General features: G+C 34.8%; 1 protein-coding gene across 2 annotated transcripts in view; it reads left to right on the top strand.

The window, feature by feature from the left end:
- Nucleotides 1-17,527, top strand: part of LOC106875780 (monocarboxylate transporter 13) — a 34,640-nt gene that overhangs the window by 8,853 nt on the left and 8,260 nt on the right. For both annotated transcript variants that reach the window (XM_014924041.2, XM_014924042.2), the window contains exons 2-6: nucleotides 4,461-4,637; nucleotides 6,813-6,929; nucleotides 13,439-13,582; nucleotides 14,810-15,071; nucleotides 16,602-17,126. In XM_014924041.2, coding sequence (XP_014779527.1) covers nucleotides 4,487-4,637; nucleotides 6,813-6,929; nucleotides 13,439-13,582; nucleotides 14,810-15,071; nucleotides 16,602-17,126 — 1,199 coding nt within the window. In that variant the 5' untranslated portion in view covers nucleotides 4,461-4,486. The remainder of the gene's footprint in view (nucleotides 1-4,460; nucleotides 4,638-6,812; nucleotides 6,930-13,438; nucleotides 13,583-14,809; nucleotides 15,072-16,601; nucleotides 17,127-17,527) is intronic.

Raw genomic sequence — 17,527 nt, 5'->3', positions numbered from 1 at the left:
CGGGTGGCACATGAGATGCACCATTTTGAGCGTGGCCGTTTTCGTGCGGGTGACACGTAAAAGCACCCACTACACTCTCTGAGTGGTTGGCGTTAGGAAGGGCATCCAGCTGTAGAAACTCTGCCAAATCAGACTGGAGCCTGGTGTTGCCATCCGGTTTCACCAGTCCTCAGTCAAATCGTCCAACCCATGCTAGCATGGAAAGCGGACGTTAAACGATGATGATGATGATTCTGGGGTTTATGTTTAGCTAAGACTGAAAGAAAAGACAATGAAAAAATAAACATTTTTTTTGTTAATAAATTAAAATAATTTCCATTTTTTTATTAATACCTGATACAGTCAGTCTATTTACATAATACTTAGCTTTAATGCTTAGATTTTTAACAATTTCAAAGGCTTAACCTTTTATATCATTCACAAGATAAATTATGGAGCAAAATTGATGATATATCTTAGAAACACAAGATTTATATTTTTTTATATTATTCTTAAGATTTGAAAATAAATACTTATCGCTTTAACGTTCACTTTTCCATGCCTACATGAGTCAGACAGAATTTGTTGAAGTCAATTTTCTACATCTGGAAGCCTTTCCTGTTGCCAAACCTCACCTGTTTTCTTGTAAGGTAATATTTCCTTATGACTAGACACAGAAGATTGAAAACAAAGGATACTGCTGGCATTATGGTGACACTAGTTTACAACTGTTAGGTGACGTCAGGGCAAGGATACAGTAACACAAACATACCCACACATACACATGCACACAGGCACACACATGTATACATATAGATCTCTCTTCAGGTATACATAAAGATCTTCTTCAGGTAAAGAAAGATCTTTACAATAGTTAAAGCATACTCATCTCCATTTGGGATGTATGTATGTATGTATATATATATCATCATCATCATCATCATCATTTAACGTCCGCTTTCCATGCTAGCATGGGTTGGATGATTTGACTGAGGACTGGTGAAACCGGATGGCAACACCAGGCTCCAGTCTAATTTGGCAGAGTTTCTACAGCTGGATGCCCTTCCTAACGCCAACCACTCAGATATATATATATATATATATATATGTGTGTGTGTGTATATATATATATATATATATATATATATATATGTATGTATATATATATATATATATATATGGAGAGAGAGAGAGAGAGGTAATGATGATAATGAATTCTCACATTGATATTGATGTATGTGAATCCATTTGCTTGATTAACTGGACAACCTACTCATTGAATAAGTGTGTAAAATGGTTGAGTATTCCATAGAAATTCTCAGGTAGAATCAATGTAACAAGGCTGGACCACTGATTTACAGGTAGAGCCCATCAATGCATTTCTGTTCTTCCCAATGGCGTTTGAGATATCATAAAATCAAAATAAGTGAAACACTTTGAAAAAACCAAAGCTGAACTGTAAAACTTCACATTTAAGTGTTTCTGATTATTTTATTTTATTTATTTATTTGTTGTTATTAATGTTCCTAATAACATCAAACATTAAAATTAGTTACAGAACAGTCTGACAAAAATAATTACACTGCCAAGACAAAAGAAACTAAAAATTATCCATTGTTCTTGAATTGAAACTCATTATCTGGGGAAAACTTTTATATAGAGGAATCTCTGTGGAATTTTCAAAATGGTTAAGCTTAAGTAATGTTGCCTTGGCCAAGAATAGTATCTGCTAAATTGCTGTGATAGCAAGGATTATCTCTTGTGGTAAATGTGACACTGATATAAATTAGAGGATAATGACTTCAAGCTAGAAAACTAAATGGTGCAACTTGGTTATATGATAATATAGTAAATGATGCTAAAAGCACTATATGAGAAATTTTGAAAGAGTGGAAAAAAATGGATTTTTTTTTTTTTGTTCTGTTTATGATAAAAGCCAAATGGCTCGTATTTTGTACTGGGAAGATGAAGTGTTTTGTATCTGGACTTTTGAGAGCAGATAAATGGATCTAAGCTTATTTGAGTTTACTTTTCATTTGAATATAGAATATAATGAATATTCTTGATGAATAAAGTATATGAAGAGAACAAAGGAAACCTTAATCTTTTATCTGTGAAATTAATTTTTCATGGTTATTCCAGTAATGATGTTCAAAAATAGAACTGGTATTTTATGCAAGTCTCAATAAACGTGACATATTATCATCGTCATCATTCAACGTCTTTCATGCTGACATAAATTGGACTCTCAATAGAAAATAGTTTCAAACATGACATTCTTTAACCAAAGATAGATTGGTGTATAAAACTGCTTTTCACAGTTAAAGGTAATGAAATTTTGAATGGATATATCTGATTTCTGCAGTAAAAGAGCTAACCCAATAAATTAAATAGAAGGGACAGAAGTAGAAATATATATATATATATATATATATATATATAATATAAATAAAATATATATATATATATATACCCACACACATGCATATATGGGTACAGGACGTCACCAATAGTAAACAACTGCTCAAAGGGTGCTTTTTACATGCCACCACCACGGGATTCAGTCAAGAGAGAGAGAGAGAGAGTTGTCTAATTGATGATATAAAGACAGAAAGCAACATATCTTTCATTAATACTTTCCAAGAAATTGACTAAATTTATAAAAAAATGAATAAAACAGACAGTGCTTCAACAATGATTTATCTTTATTCTTTTGATTATATGCTAACATCTTCATATGAATGCTATGAGTTTTTACTATCGGACATACTAATTTATAACAAAATGTTACAGTGCAGATGAAGCTAAAGTTAATTAACAAATTGTCAGAGGTATGAATAAAGGAAAAACTTTAAGCAATACAATTAGTGCTTAAGACTTTTTATAAATTAAAGTTAATTATATAAACAGGCCAGTTTACTGACTTTCTTTTAATTAAAGTTAAGATAATCATTTAATGAATTTCAAAGTCAATAGAATTTCAGTTGATGTTTGGTTTCTTTTGAAATAAATAAACAAAACACAATTCTTCTGAGACAAAATACCAGTCTAAGGCAAGTAAATTTCCCAAAGTTCTGGTTTGTATTTTCCATACCTAAGAAAAGTTGACATACAAAGAAATTCTTGTAATAGATTTGAATTTTTAAACCATATAAGCTGGTAAGTCCATACCATTTCCACCCAGGTTTTTCATTTTGGCAGCAATGAAACAAAGCAAGCATTAAATATAACTATTTTGACTAACCTAAAAGTATTTGATTTAGAATTACAATATGAATAATGGCACAGAAATATTATTCACGCTTTTGGTATTAGGAAGAACATCTAACCACAGAAAGCATGCCAAAGTTGACACTGGAGCTTGGTGCAGCACTGCAGCTTGCCAGGTTCTATCAGACCACCCAGCTCATGCTAGCATGGAAAATGGATGTTAAATGATGATGATGGTGGTGGCAGGGATGACAACGACAACAACAGTAATGATGAGTTTACATGTGTTTGAGGAAGTTATTATGAACTACACTGAAGCAAAGCAGAGTTTGAGTTCTAAGCTCTTAGATATATTTTGCATACATTTTTCCATGCTAGTATGGGTTTGATGAATATTTTATTGAGGTATTGCTTTACCGTTGGGTGTCCTTCTTGTCACAAATCTTCAACTACTTTTCGAGTAAAGAATCTCTTATCGCTTCTCAAAATACATTTCTAAAACCAACTTATACTGCTCATTATTAGCTTCATAGTTACTCTTAAGCTTAAGTAGAAGTTAAAATAATATTCCCTATTACTCTGCTCTATTGCAAGGATTATCCAGAGGAAATTAAGAAAATCTACAACTTCACTTAGCTGTTTGTTGTTAAACTTTCGGTTTTATTACAGATTGGAAATATCAAATGATGTTTGTTGAGTTAATATCTTACAATGTGAAGGCAGCGAGCTGGCGGAATCCTTAGTGTGCTGAGTAAAATGCTTAGTGGCGTTTTATCAGTCTTTGTGTTCTGAGTTCAAAGCCTGCCAAAGTTGACTCTGCTTTCATCCTTTTAAGATCGATGTAATTGACTTAACCCCTCCCCTGAACTTACTGGCTTTGTGCCAAAATTTGAAACCAATATCTAACAATGTAGGTGTTCGAACCAGTTATTTTCAGAACTTGTGGATGTAACTCATGGAAAAGAGGAAGACAATCGAGACATGGGATTTATTGATTTTGAAGTTAATTAGTAAATAAATTTATTTAATGCAGAACAATAAAAATTAATTTAAAATAGAAGTGTTTTTCTTCTATTCCAATTTTTGAATGCTCTTCAAAAACTAGCATATGTGAGGAGATACTTTGATTTATGCAATGTTATTACCATTCACTGCGTTTTTCTCATGGAGAAAATTTCTCACTGTAGACAAATGGTGTAAATACACCTAAATTAGCATGCAGCACCAACTATTCAGACTTATTGATTTATGTTTAATGTTTATATCTACAGTTCTATGATATATAAATACAAGGAAAATGAATTGCTTGAAAAAAACTGAAGACAATCAGACTTATTCAAAAAAGGTGCATCCAGTAGAAACCAAACCAACTGGTGAGTTGAAGGCACCTGATGGTGGTTGGGGCTGGTTTATAGTTCTTGCCAGTGCTCTTACACATGCCATAATCGGTAAGTATCAATTTAAAATGTGATCCTTCTAATTTATGTAATGTTATCATAGTTGCTTTGTAAGGCTGAAGTTTGCAATTTCATGTGTGTGCATGCATGCACATATATAGTATTTGTAATATTTCACTGTGAACAAATTAAAAAGTATTCAATACATATAATAGAATTACAACCTTTTGTATTTATTAATACAGTTGGTTGTTATTAAACCATCAGTGCCAACTGAACAGTCTTCACATGGAATTTTGATAAAGAAAGCTTTTTTCAAATGATAACAAGCTCAACATTGACATTTAGCATAATTAACAAAATGCGTTTGTTTACTTCCACTAGGTGAGTCAAACTTTGGGCTCATGGCCATAGTTCTAAACATAGGACTATTTTCATGGATATATTTTCGTAACCTTTCTATTTCTACATTGATGTATCAAAATACTATTTCAAGATAATATAGCCATCTGTGTATCATATTCAATGTATATACATCATTGATTGGCTAGTTGCTGCCTTGTTCATCCTGTAATAACATTCTTATGAACGTATTGTGTTCAAATCGCAATATTGGAGGGAGACAAAAATCACCCCAGTAGCAGCCTAAGTAACATAAAAAGAGGGCTATTTTAATTTAATACTACCTCACTTGCATATACCAGATCAAAAGATGGCTATTTTAATTTAATACTACCTCACTTGCATATACCAGATCAAGATAATATATTTTAAAGCAGTATGTAATTGGTAATATCTGATTCCATTTACATAGGTTATTGTGTTCTTGAGGCTTGAACATTCAATTCATGTGCGTTTTCCATAAATGATAATACGGAGATGTTAATATGGTGCATACAGACTACTAACTTCTAAATGAAAAATGAAATACACCAATGAGTTGATGGGAAGGTTACGGGTTCACCATTATCATCAATAATAGCTAAAGTCTATATGGAGCACTTAAAAGATTTTGCTTTAGAAAGTACAGCACTGAAACCTGTGCTTGATTAAGATGCATGGATGACACTTTTCTTCTTTGGCAACAGCAAGATATCCAAGTTGTTGTAGAACAGAGACTTATTAAATAATTCCATGTAGTTCACTCTTGAGAGATAAAACAATATCCTATTGCCATTATCAGATTATTATTGCATAAAAAAACCCAACATCTCTAGACTCTACTTAAATTATTAGTTTAGTTATTCATACAGCTTTAAGAAAGTTATTGTCAAAGGCCCAGGACATTAAACAAAGCTGATTCTCACCATTAAGTCATTTTACAAAGAAGAAATAGCATCTCAAAATACATTTCTAAAACCAGTGTATACTGCTCATTATAAGCTCCACAGTGAGTCTTAAGCTAAAGTAGAAGTTAAAACAACATTTCTTCATTACAAGGGCCTGCTAGAGGTAATTAAGAAAACCTACAACTTCAGTTAGCAGTTTGTATTTTACCTTTTTGTTTTATTACAGGTTAGAATTGTCAAAAGATGCTTGTGGAATTAATATCTGACAATGGAGGTGTTCAAAACAGTTATATTTCAGACTTGTAAAATATAGCTAATGGGAGAGAGGAAAACAGATACAAACATACAGTTTATTGATTTTGAAATTAAATAGTAAATAAATTTGTTTCATGCCAAACAATAAAAATTAGTTTAACCCTTTAGGATTTAAACTAGCCATACCCAGCCAAAATAATCTACTTTTTTTATGTTCAAACTGGCCAGATTCAGCCTCTCACACCTACGTTACAATGTCATTCTAAAAATAAATAATCACATCATTGAAATCTCAAAGCTACGAGATAATGCTTGATTATTTTAAAACAATGTGAATAAATAAGCATTACATTTGACAGAATAATCTGAGTGCTAAGTGGTTAAAGTAGAAAGGTTTTCTTTTATTCAATTTTTTTAATGCTCTTCAAAAAAGTAGATAATTTAAGGAGACGATATATAAAAAAAGTGTCTTTAAATGAAATGGCATAACAAAATTGTTTATGAATAACATCTCTGAACTAAACATCTTCAGAAACTGTGGTGTCACAACAACTTTATTTTTAAAAAAATATTTTTTGTGTAAAGTAGCCAGTACTGTATTTAGTTGACATTGAATATCAATTCTACATATCTACAAATGCAATAATAATAATACAGCTGTCACTGCTTTCTCTTTGAAAAGGTGGTCAAGAACGGTCAGGTGGTATTTTATATTTGGAGTTACTACGTAAGTTTAACAAAAGTTCAACAGAAACTGCCTGGGTAACCTCCTTATCTGGTGCACTCCGATTACTCTGTGGTATGTATTGTAATCTCTTATCATGCTGTCATTATAGTACATTTTTAATATAAGGTTGCATTTAGCTGTTTATTCAACATTAAATACAACATATTCATCACATTTAACTAAAAAGAAAAATAAACATTTATTCAATACAATCAGCTGTACAATTCACATCATCATCATCGTTATTATTATTACTGGCTGACCCTGTGCTGTCAAAAATTACAACTAATTGTAGTATTTTATATATAAATAAAGTATAAAATGAGGTACATAATAATCACAGATCCCTTGTACATGCACACATTTACACACATATATTCAAACAGAGTTGAAATGCTGTTTGATTTTTCTTTTTAGCATTGAACATTCACCATCCCATTTCCATTGCACACACACACACACACACACACACACACACACACAAACAAACATTCACATACCTTCCTTTTACATACACACACACAGTTGGAATGCTGATTTTTTTCACCCCCTCCTTCCTTATTCATCTATCACCTCTTCCTTTCTCCATTGTTATTGCTCTCTCTCACTCTCTCTCTCTCAGTCAGGGCTATTACTCTCACTACTCTCCTTCACTGAATTACTATTTTCTCTCCTTTCCCTTTAATTATACTACTCTTTCTCCTACTCTGTGATTTTGGACCGCCTGACTGGCCTTCGTAGGATTTTCGAGCGAGATCGTTGTCAGTGCCCCTGGACTGGCTCTTGTGCGGGTGGCACATAAAATACACCATTTTGAGCCTGGTTGTTGCCAGTACCGCCTGACTGGCCTTCGTGCAGGTGACACGTAAAAGCACCCACTACACTCTCTGAGTGGTTGGCGTTAGGAAGGGCATCCAGCTGTAGAAACTCTGCCAAATCAGATTGGAGCCTGGTGTTGTCATCCGGTTTCACCAGTCCTCAGTCAAATCGTCCAACCCATGCTAGCATGGAAAGCGAACGTTAAACGATGATATATATACAAATATATAAAAACAGTATGCTCATTATTATATTAGGAGATTAAAGTGGCGAGCTGACAGAATCATTAGCACACTGGACAAAATGCTTAGGGTATTTCATCCATCTTCGTGTTCTGTGTTCAAATTCCACGAATGTCAACTTTGCCTTTCACCCTTTTGAGATTGATAGATTACGTGCCAGTGAAATACTGGGGTTGATGTAATCGACTCATCCCTTCCCCAAAATGGCTGCCCTTGTGGCAAAATTTTAAACCATCATTATTCATCCTTTCGGGGGGTCAATAAATTAAGTACCAGTGAAACACTGGGGGCTGATGTAATCAACTTATCCCCTCCCCCAAAATGACTGCCCTTGTGGCAAAATTTGAAACCATTATTTTTATTTTTGTAGTCCCCATAACATTTTTTTCCAGTTTTGCATTCTGAGTTCAAATTTCATTGAGGTTGACTTTGTCTTTCATCCTTTCATGCTTGAAAAAATAGGTATCAGTTAAACTCTGGAGTCAATGTAATTGACTTCTCCTGCCCAACAAAATTTCAGGCCTTATACTTCTAGTTGCAAGAATTATTATTGCAGTCCTAAATGACTTTAATTCTGTTTCGTTAACATCATTATTTTTTTTTACTTTTCTGTTAACATCTCAGATATTTCTTAATCTGGTATGAATTAAATTAGAATACTATTATATTAGTTAATCATACTTCTATTCTCTTCTTCTTCACAAGTCATTTTTCTTATGCAGTTTTTCAATTAAGAGAGAATTCTATAATGATCCAGTAAGTAAAGGTTAATAAGTTATGTTATTTGACAGTATCTAAAGAAATTACAAAATCAAAACTATTAATAATATAGTTACTTTTTAATATATCATAAATTTATGATAGGTACAGGTGTGGCTGTGTGGTAAGAAGCTTACTTCTCAACCACATGGTCCTGGGTTCAGTCACACTGTTCGGTACCTTAGGCAAGTATCTTTTATAGCCTTGGACTGACCAAAGCCTTGTGAATGAATTTGGTAGACGGAAACAGAAAGAAGCTTGTTGCATATATATAAATGTATATATATATATATATATATATATATGCATATATATATGTATATATCTATGTGTGTGTGTCTTTGTGTCTGTGTTTGTCCTCCAACACTGCTCGACAACTGGTGTTATTGTATTTACATCTCCATTACATAGTGGTTCAGCAAAAGAGACCAACAGAATAAGTACAAAGCTTTAAAAAATAAGCCCTGAGATCGATTTATTCAACTAAAACCCTACAAGGCAGTGCCCCAGCATGGCTGCAGTCAAAAATGACTGAAACAAGTAAAAGATAAAAGATACAATAATTAAACTCAATTCAATTTTAGTTAAGTTTGATCTCTGAGATTTGAAACACCAAAATAAATACCATCTGTGTTAATTTTTCTGCTCTGAAGAATGCAAGACTGAATGCCTTTCAGTGTTTTGTTCATCATTTAATGTCCATTTTCCATGCTGGCATGGGTTGGACGGTTTGACAGAAGTTGGCCAGCTGGAGAGCTGCCTAGGCTCCACGTCCATTTTAGCATGGTTTCTATGGCTGGATGCCATTCCTAATGCCAGCCACTTGACACAGTATACTGGCGGCTTTTCCGTGGCATTAGCATGGGCTCTTTTACATGGCACCAGTACTGGTGCTTTTAACTGTGGAACTGGCATGGCTGCTTTTTATGTGGCACCAGTAGCCACAAGCCTGCAAGGTTAAATATCGTTCAGCTAAAGAGGGATGTATGGGACATGTCTGTATACAAAGACAGCCATGATTTTACTTAGTTTGATATGTCTTCTCAAGCACAGCAAACTGCCAGAAGTCTCAGTCCCTTGTTATCCCCTCTGTGAGTTTTGCTCATCTAAATTCTGAGTACTATCTCATTGGGCAGCATTTGCTAGTTATCTTAAGAGGTCAAGAAAATAAACACCAGTTGATCCAGATGGCTAGAAGACTTTGATATTGTGCTACGTAACACCACAAAAAATGGAATATTAAAAATCAAATGTACTGATATATAAAAATGATTCTTGATACTATTTTGGTTAAGAATTTCATTAACATAAAATAGATGGTTGTAATTTTAACTTTTCAATAATCTTCTAAGTGTTGTAAACATTGTTGGTAATATTACTTAGAACAAATAAGCAATATGTCTAGGTGATTGTAATTTTCCGTGTTCATTAATTTTATTTCATCTTCCTTTCTACAAGGATTGCAGCTAAGGAATTGTGACTGTGTTTAGAAACTGGCTTCACCAGTTAGTTTTCAGTTGGACTAAGTGTTTGTGTTTCATTACAATCTAAGCCATTCTACTGAATCCTGATCAAGTTATAATGGTATCATGTAGAAATGGATTAAAGTGACAGTTGGGGTAAATATATTTCTATATTTTGAGGATACGCTTTTACCACTTATAATGAAGATCATTTGTACAATTAACTTCAGTTTGATTTTGGTATGCACTCATAATTTCAAATACTAAATTCTGTGACTGGCATCAAGTTTTTTTTTCTTATTTAAGTGTATACAATTCATTAAGCCGGTGCCTTAATTGTAAAACATAAAACTAACTTTCTTACCCATTTGCCCACTGGTCCATTCTTCACATCAGTCTTTATATGGCTACTTTCCTTGATATGTGATGGGGTACCCAAAAGTAACCAGAAACATTCTCTGTGGGACAAACCTGTTGTAGTTCAGACTTCTGCTGCTAGAAGCCACTTGATATGACCCTCAGGTATCAGTCTGCTGACTGGCAGCATCCACTGAAGTCGTACTGCCACGCTGTGTGTCTTTGTTTTGCAGTGCTTCTTCCCTGTTCGTCGATTTTTGCAATGGCTAAAATGAAGCACAGCATGCTTCTATGAAATTCTGTTTTCTACTGGGAGAATCAGCAGCCGAAACAGTTGTCATGCTTCAAATAGCATACAAGGATGCTGCCATGAGCAAAACAAGTTTATGAGTGGTTTCTATGCTTTAGGAAAGTCACTTTTTGCTTGAAGACCAACCTCGTTCAGGACGACTGTTGACCTCCTGAAGGAATGAAAGTGTCATGAAAATTCATGAACTGATCTTGGAGGACCATTACCGAACAATTGATGAACTTGATAATATGACTGGTGTATCCCGGAGCTCCTGCCAATGAATTCTGAGTAAGGAATTGCAAATAAAATAATATTGCAAAATTCCAGTTTCTTTTGGGTGCCCCCTCATATGCTTAAATTGCATTCAAATTTATTTTAAAAATTGACGCAAAAATATGAAGTTAATAGTCCAGTCAATCTTCATTTTTTTCTGATTCTTGTCATTCTGTTCTCTTCATTCTGGATGCTGCCAAAGTCTTAAAGTTAAAATCTCAAAGCAGGATACTGCATAAACATCTTGATGCTTTAAAAATAAAATTAAGAAGGAAAATGTAATTTATTACAAGGGTTTTATGTATTCTAAGTTTTTTTCCCCCTGTCTATAGCATTTCTCAATGTTCAGGCTGTAGAAATTCCAACTGTCTTCTATTTAGACAAGGCAGCATTGTTAATTGCTCACTTTGCAACTTTGTGGTTTCAAACAGTCCCATTGTGAGGCACCTTGGGTAAGTGTTTTCACTATAGCTCTGAGCTGACCAATGCCTTGTGAGTGAATTTGGTAGCCAGAAATTTTGTGGAATCCCATTGTATGTTTGTGTGTGTGCGTGCATGCACGCATGCATGTGCATACCTTTGTATTTCTGTTGGTGCCCCCTCACACCACTTGAAAACAGGTGTTGAATTTCTAACTTAATGATTCTACAGAAGAGATCAATAGAATTAATACTAGACTATAGAAAAAATATAAGTACTGGGGTCAATTTGTTAGACTAAAAACCCTTCAAGGTGGTGCCCCAGCATGACTGCAGTCCAATAATTGAAACAAGTAAAAGAAAAGATAAACCAAAAATATTTAAAGCAAAGAAAAATATGTATATACTTCCCTGCTCAATTTAAGGTTCTTTTTGTTGTTTAGCTCCTGATCAAACCTGACCAGTTGATATACAGTCAGGGGTGCGCTAATTGTGGTCTTGTCCTTTCCATGGGTATTGTGTATCTAGGACTACATTATCCAATGTGTTCTCCTTTTCAAGTTGTTTTGCTGTATATCTAGTGACTATGTACAGGCTTCTGTGTTGGTTGGTCTGTTCACTTTAAAGTAATTCTGATAGGTATTATTTTGTTATCCACAAGATCTTGATAAGCAGAAATGTAGCATGAATTATCAACAATACTGTTGTCTCTGTTATCTATGACGTTATCACAAAAACTTTAGATATGGAGAGAAATTCTGAAATATAACTAAGCACTTCATTGTATCATTAAGATGTTCACTTCTCAAATTATGTGGTTTTAGATTCAATCCCACTGCTTGACAGATCGGGCAAATGATTTTTGGGTCAACCAAAATTAATAAAATTTGGTGGACAGAAACTTGTAACTTGTATAATTCAGGAACATCAGCTCAGACTGTTTAGTCATGTTGCTCAATTTTCCAAGTAGGATCCTTGTGTTTTTTCCTCTGAGGATTCAACCAAGATGAGAGCTCTTGCAGCATGGGTACAGTGGATGTGACAGTACCTTGCAGAGATGAGGACTGACTGGGACACTGCTGAGAACTTACCTGGAATGACCCAAGCAAATACCAATAAATGGAGAATGCAGCAACATGCAGCAGCAGTGCATGGCCCCAATACCTGATTTCCTATGATAGAAATTGTATAGAAGCCCATGAGAGACACTATTCCTGCTATTCAGTGATAGTCATAATCTAAACCTCACTCTTAGGTGCTCTTAACCCTTTTATTACCAAAATGCCTGCAACTGCCCTTGATTCTATGATACAAACTTCCTGTTTTAAATTGATCAAAATTTTTTTTTAAATCCTATTGAAATTTCATGTTAATTTATGTTCCAAATACCAGCTTAATAATGAGAAATTTATTTTTGCTAAATTCTTCATTATATTCAAATTAATTGGAGAAAGAAAAAAGGCAGTGTATTTCAACAGAAATATGGTAACAAAATAGTTAATGGAGGCTGCAGTTTCAGACATTCTAGCCATGTCATCAGTCTGTGAGGCCCTGAAAATAGTCAAGGAGAGGTTTTCTATCAGGTAAGGCAATAGCCTTACCAATGGGAAACCACTCCAGTGTTCATTCCAAGTCTAGTCATGGTAGCCAAAGTTCCAGTAATCTACTTACCAGCAGCAGGGGAGAGTACAGACCCACCAAGGCCCTATAAATAGTGCATGTGACCTGCCCAAGGGCAGACCACCACTTGATTGCCTTACCACTGACTAATTTCTACACTAGCCTCTATATAACTAATCCAGTAAATTAGTTACCTGTCTGAAACAACTGAAATAACACTATTATAAACCTTCTGACATCTACTCCACAATGCTAAGAAATACAAGCACTTTGTTATCAATCTAAATATCTTCATTCTATGTTTTAATTCTCAGAATAAATACTTTTCATTTTTCAGGCCCATTGGCTAGTTTCCTTGGCAGCAGATTTTCTCTAAGAAAAGTCAGCTTTGTTGGTGGTATATTCTTAAGTTTAGGATTTTTACTTGGAAGCTTTTCTGATACCTTGATGTGGTTTTTCTTTGCCTACAGCTTTTTAGGAGGTGAGTTTCAATTTTATCTTATTCCCAGTTATATGTGTGTGTGTGTGGATGTGCTGAAAAAGTCCTGGATTTAAGGGTATAGTGAAAGGTATGGCTGGAGGCCCAACCTTCTGAGTTCTTTTACAGGGCTTAGAAAAACTGAAGAACCACTGCAGTAAGTGTATGAATCTGAGAGGGGAATATGTTGAATAAAATCATAATTAACTGATTCTCCTGTATTTTCTTTTACCCAAAACCAGGAAATTTTCAGCACCCACCCTATATATATATATATATATATATATATATATATATATATATGAGGGGGTACCTCAAAACAAACCAGAATTTTACAATATTATTTTATTCACTTAGTTCTACATGTGTACTATTTTATTGCCTTCAAAGTATTCTCCATTTGAAGCAATGCATCAGTCCAGCCACGTTTTCCAATCTTTCTGCATGTAATCAAGCTATATGCATTGCACTTACAGAAGCACATCTATCTGCAGACATAAGTGATGCAGAGAAAAACATATTAATGTATGCTATCTTCTGTACAGACAGAAGAAAAAGAAATCATAGTGGAGTTGCAATGTACATCCGTGAAGATGTCACACCATTGACCCTGTTATTGAACTCGAACTCGGTGTACGGCACACTCATAGTATATCTAAAGCAACTTGATATAGGGATCTATGTTTGTCCTCCACATCGCTTGACAATTGGTGTTCATTTGTTTACATCCCCGTAAATTAGCAGTTTGGCAAGAGAGACTGAAAGATCAAGTACTAAACTTTAAAAAGAAAAAGTGGTGGTGTCAATTCAATGGTCTAAAAACTCTTCAAGGCAGTGCCCCAGCATGGCTGCAGTTTAATTACTGAAACAAGTAAAAGATAACTGATAAATAATTATCAGCGTCTTCATTTAAATCATAAACTCATTCTTGTGAAGTTTGATAATAAACCAAAAGAAATCACTTCAGAAGAATCTTGTTTTCTTTAATTTTCCTGTGTTTTTTAACCCTTTAGCATTTAAACTGGCCAGATCCTGCCAAAATATTCTGCCTGTTTTATGGTAAAGCCAGCCTGATACGGCTTCTTAAAAATAAACAGTTACCTTATCAAAATCTCAAAGCTACGAGATAATGCATGATTAATTTAAAACAGTGGGAATAATTAAGCTTTACATTTGACAGGGTCAACTGAATACTAAAGGGCTGATATAGTTATTTGTTTCCTCTTGAAGGTTTTGGTAAATCCCTAAGCTACACATCATGTTTGGTTGCTGTTGGGAGATACTTTGACAAACGCCGTGGATTAGCTGTAGGACTTGCAACAGCTGGTGTTGGAATTGGAATGTTCATATTTCCGCCTTTAATGGAATGGCTTTTTGAAACTTATGGATTCTTTGGTGGTATATTGTTGATGTCCGGAATCTCTTTGAATTTGTGTGTCTTCAGCATGCTGTACCGTCCTCTACATCAAAATCGATTAACTGTTAAAACAAGGTTTGTATATAATTGTGTTATGTACATCTGCATTCACATCATCATCATCATCAATATCATCATTTTTACCATTATCGTCATCAGCAGCAGCAGTAGCATTATTAACATCATCATTATCATCATCATCAGCAGCATCCTCCTCCTCCTCCTCCTCCTCCTCCTCATCATCATCATCATCATCATCATCATCATCATCTTTATCACTGTTCTGGGTTTTCTGTTTGCTTTCCATGCTGACACTAGTCAGAGAAGTTGTCATGATTTGAGTCCCCTTCATTTCTCACCCTCCATAACACCCTGGCAACCTCTACCCATCCACACCTGGTTATTCTGCCTTCACTCACTTCTACTCACTTCATACCTTGAGGATTCACTCAGGCACCACACCATATCACTACCATTTTTATCTCTTCCCAACTGCTCCCTGATCACCCAGTCTTCCTCCTAAAATGTGAGTATCCATGTTAGTTCCTCTACAACGGAGAAACCTATTCTACTGTGGTCACTTTTTTCATCTTTTAACCCTCTTGGCTTCTAGCATAAAGCCAACCCATCCTTCAGGGTACATAATTTTGCAAGCTGCATTGTGATTTTACCAGTGGCATATGTTGGTTGTTGTATTGGATGTGCTGCCATATCCAATGCCACAAAATTTCAAGCAGGACAGAAATTTTCCATTAAGATTTGTGATTAAATTAATGAGTAAGGTTAATATTTATAATAAATTTTCCACTTTTGGTGGGTGTGCAGTGCACACCTAGCACACAACAACCCCCCCACCACCACCACCACCAAAATACACACTGTAAAGTGGTTGGCATTAGGAAGGGCCTCCAGTCATAGAAACCATACCAAAGTAGACAATGGGACACAATATAGTTTTTGCACCCAAATGATCCTGGAAAACCTTCCAAGCCATGCCAAAGTAGAGAGTGAAGCATGATGCAGTCCTTGGACTCATCAGATCCTGTCAAACTGTTCAAACCATGCCAAAGTAGGCAGTAGAGCACAATGCCATCGTTTGACCCATGACATCCTGTCAAAACCATCCAGCTTGTGCCCACATAGAACATGGACATCAAATGATGATAATATCCTGGGCAAGTGTCTTCTACTATAGCCTCGGGCCGACCAAAGCCTTGTGAGTGGATTTGGTAGACAGAAACTGAAAGAAGCTCGTCGTATATATGTATATATATATATATATGTGTGTGTGTGTGTTTGTCCCCCTAGCATTGCTTGACAACTGATGCTGGTGTGTTTATGTCCCCGTCACTTAGCGGTTCGGCAAAAGAGACCGATAGAATAAGTACTAGGCTTACACAGAATAAGTCCCGGGGTCGATTTGCTCGACTAAAGGTGGTGCTCCAGCATGGCCGCAGTCAAATGACTGAAACAAGTAAAAGAGTAAAAGAGTATAATCATATATTTTGTTAATTAGAAGTAATCTGTTTAGCGTAATGTCATTTTGAAATAATTGTTTTTTTTTTTTTTTTAAATGTAATTATATTACATCTCCTTTTTTTTTAGCTGGGAAACACCCTCACCACAAGTAGATCAGGAACATGTTGAACTTCTTCCTGCTACGACAAAAGCAAATGAATGTGAAACAGAAGACAGTAATACAAAGAACAACCAGCTTCCTAAAACTGTATTTTCACCAGCACCTGTAACACTAGGAGTGACACCAGAACGGCCAAACCGAGTGTCCATTGCTCACTCTATAAATTATGAACCAATAACTAGTAGAAACAATGGATGCCTGCCTTCTTTAAAAAGATTTCTATTAGGAAATAACAAAGCAGAAAATAAACAACCCTTATTTGACTGTACTTTGTTAAAAGACTTGCATTTTGCTTTGTTTCTGTTCAGTATTTGTTTGCAGACCCTTGCTTTTCAATCTGTCTCTATTTTCATCCCACCACTTGCTAAACAAAAAGGTGTAAATAAGATGAATGCTGCCTTTCTCATATCTATCTTAGGAATTACTGACATTATCAGCCGAATAGGCATAAGTAGTGTTTTGGACTTGAAATATATCAAACCATATCGCAGGTTAGTGTAAAAATTTATTATTATTGATATTATTTTTAAAATTTTTTTTATTATTATTATTATTATTATTATTATTATTATTATTATTATTATTATTATTGTTCAGTAGTTTTATTTTTATAACGTGCTTTCACTTCACTACCGAGCGCAGCTCTGTGCGCCTTGGGTATGTGCTGTGGTTTGCTGTGGTGCTCTTATGGTTACTGTATTGAAAGTGTTTTGCGTAGGATGTGTGCTGTGCCCAGTAGTGCAATTTTCTGTATGTTATATATATTTGTAAGTCCTGGTGTTTTTGTTATGTATTTGTCAGAATATTTTTTTATTATACCTAAGGCACCTACTATGATAGGAATTGTTTCTGTTTTTAGATTCCACATTCGAGTTATCTCTATTTCCAGGTC

This window comes from Octopus bimaculoides, chromosome 2 (genome assembly GCF_001194135.2).
Source record: "Octopus bimaculoides isolate UCB-OBI-ISO-001 chromosome 2, ASM119413v2, whole genome shotgun sequence".
In the NCBI taxonomy this organism is placed as follows: Eukaryota; Metazoa; Mollusca; class Cephalopoda; order Octopoda; family Octopodidae; genus Octopus; species Octopus bimaculoides.
The sequence above is the reverse complement of the archived record's forward strand: the minus strand, read 5'-3'. Positions and strand labels throughout refer to the sequence as shown.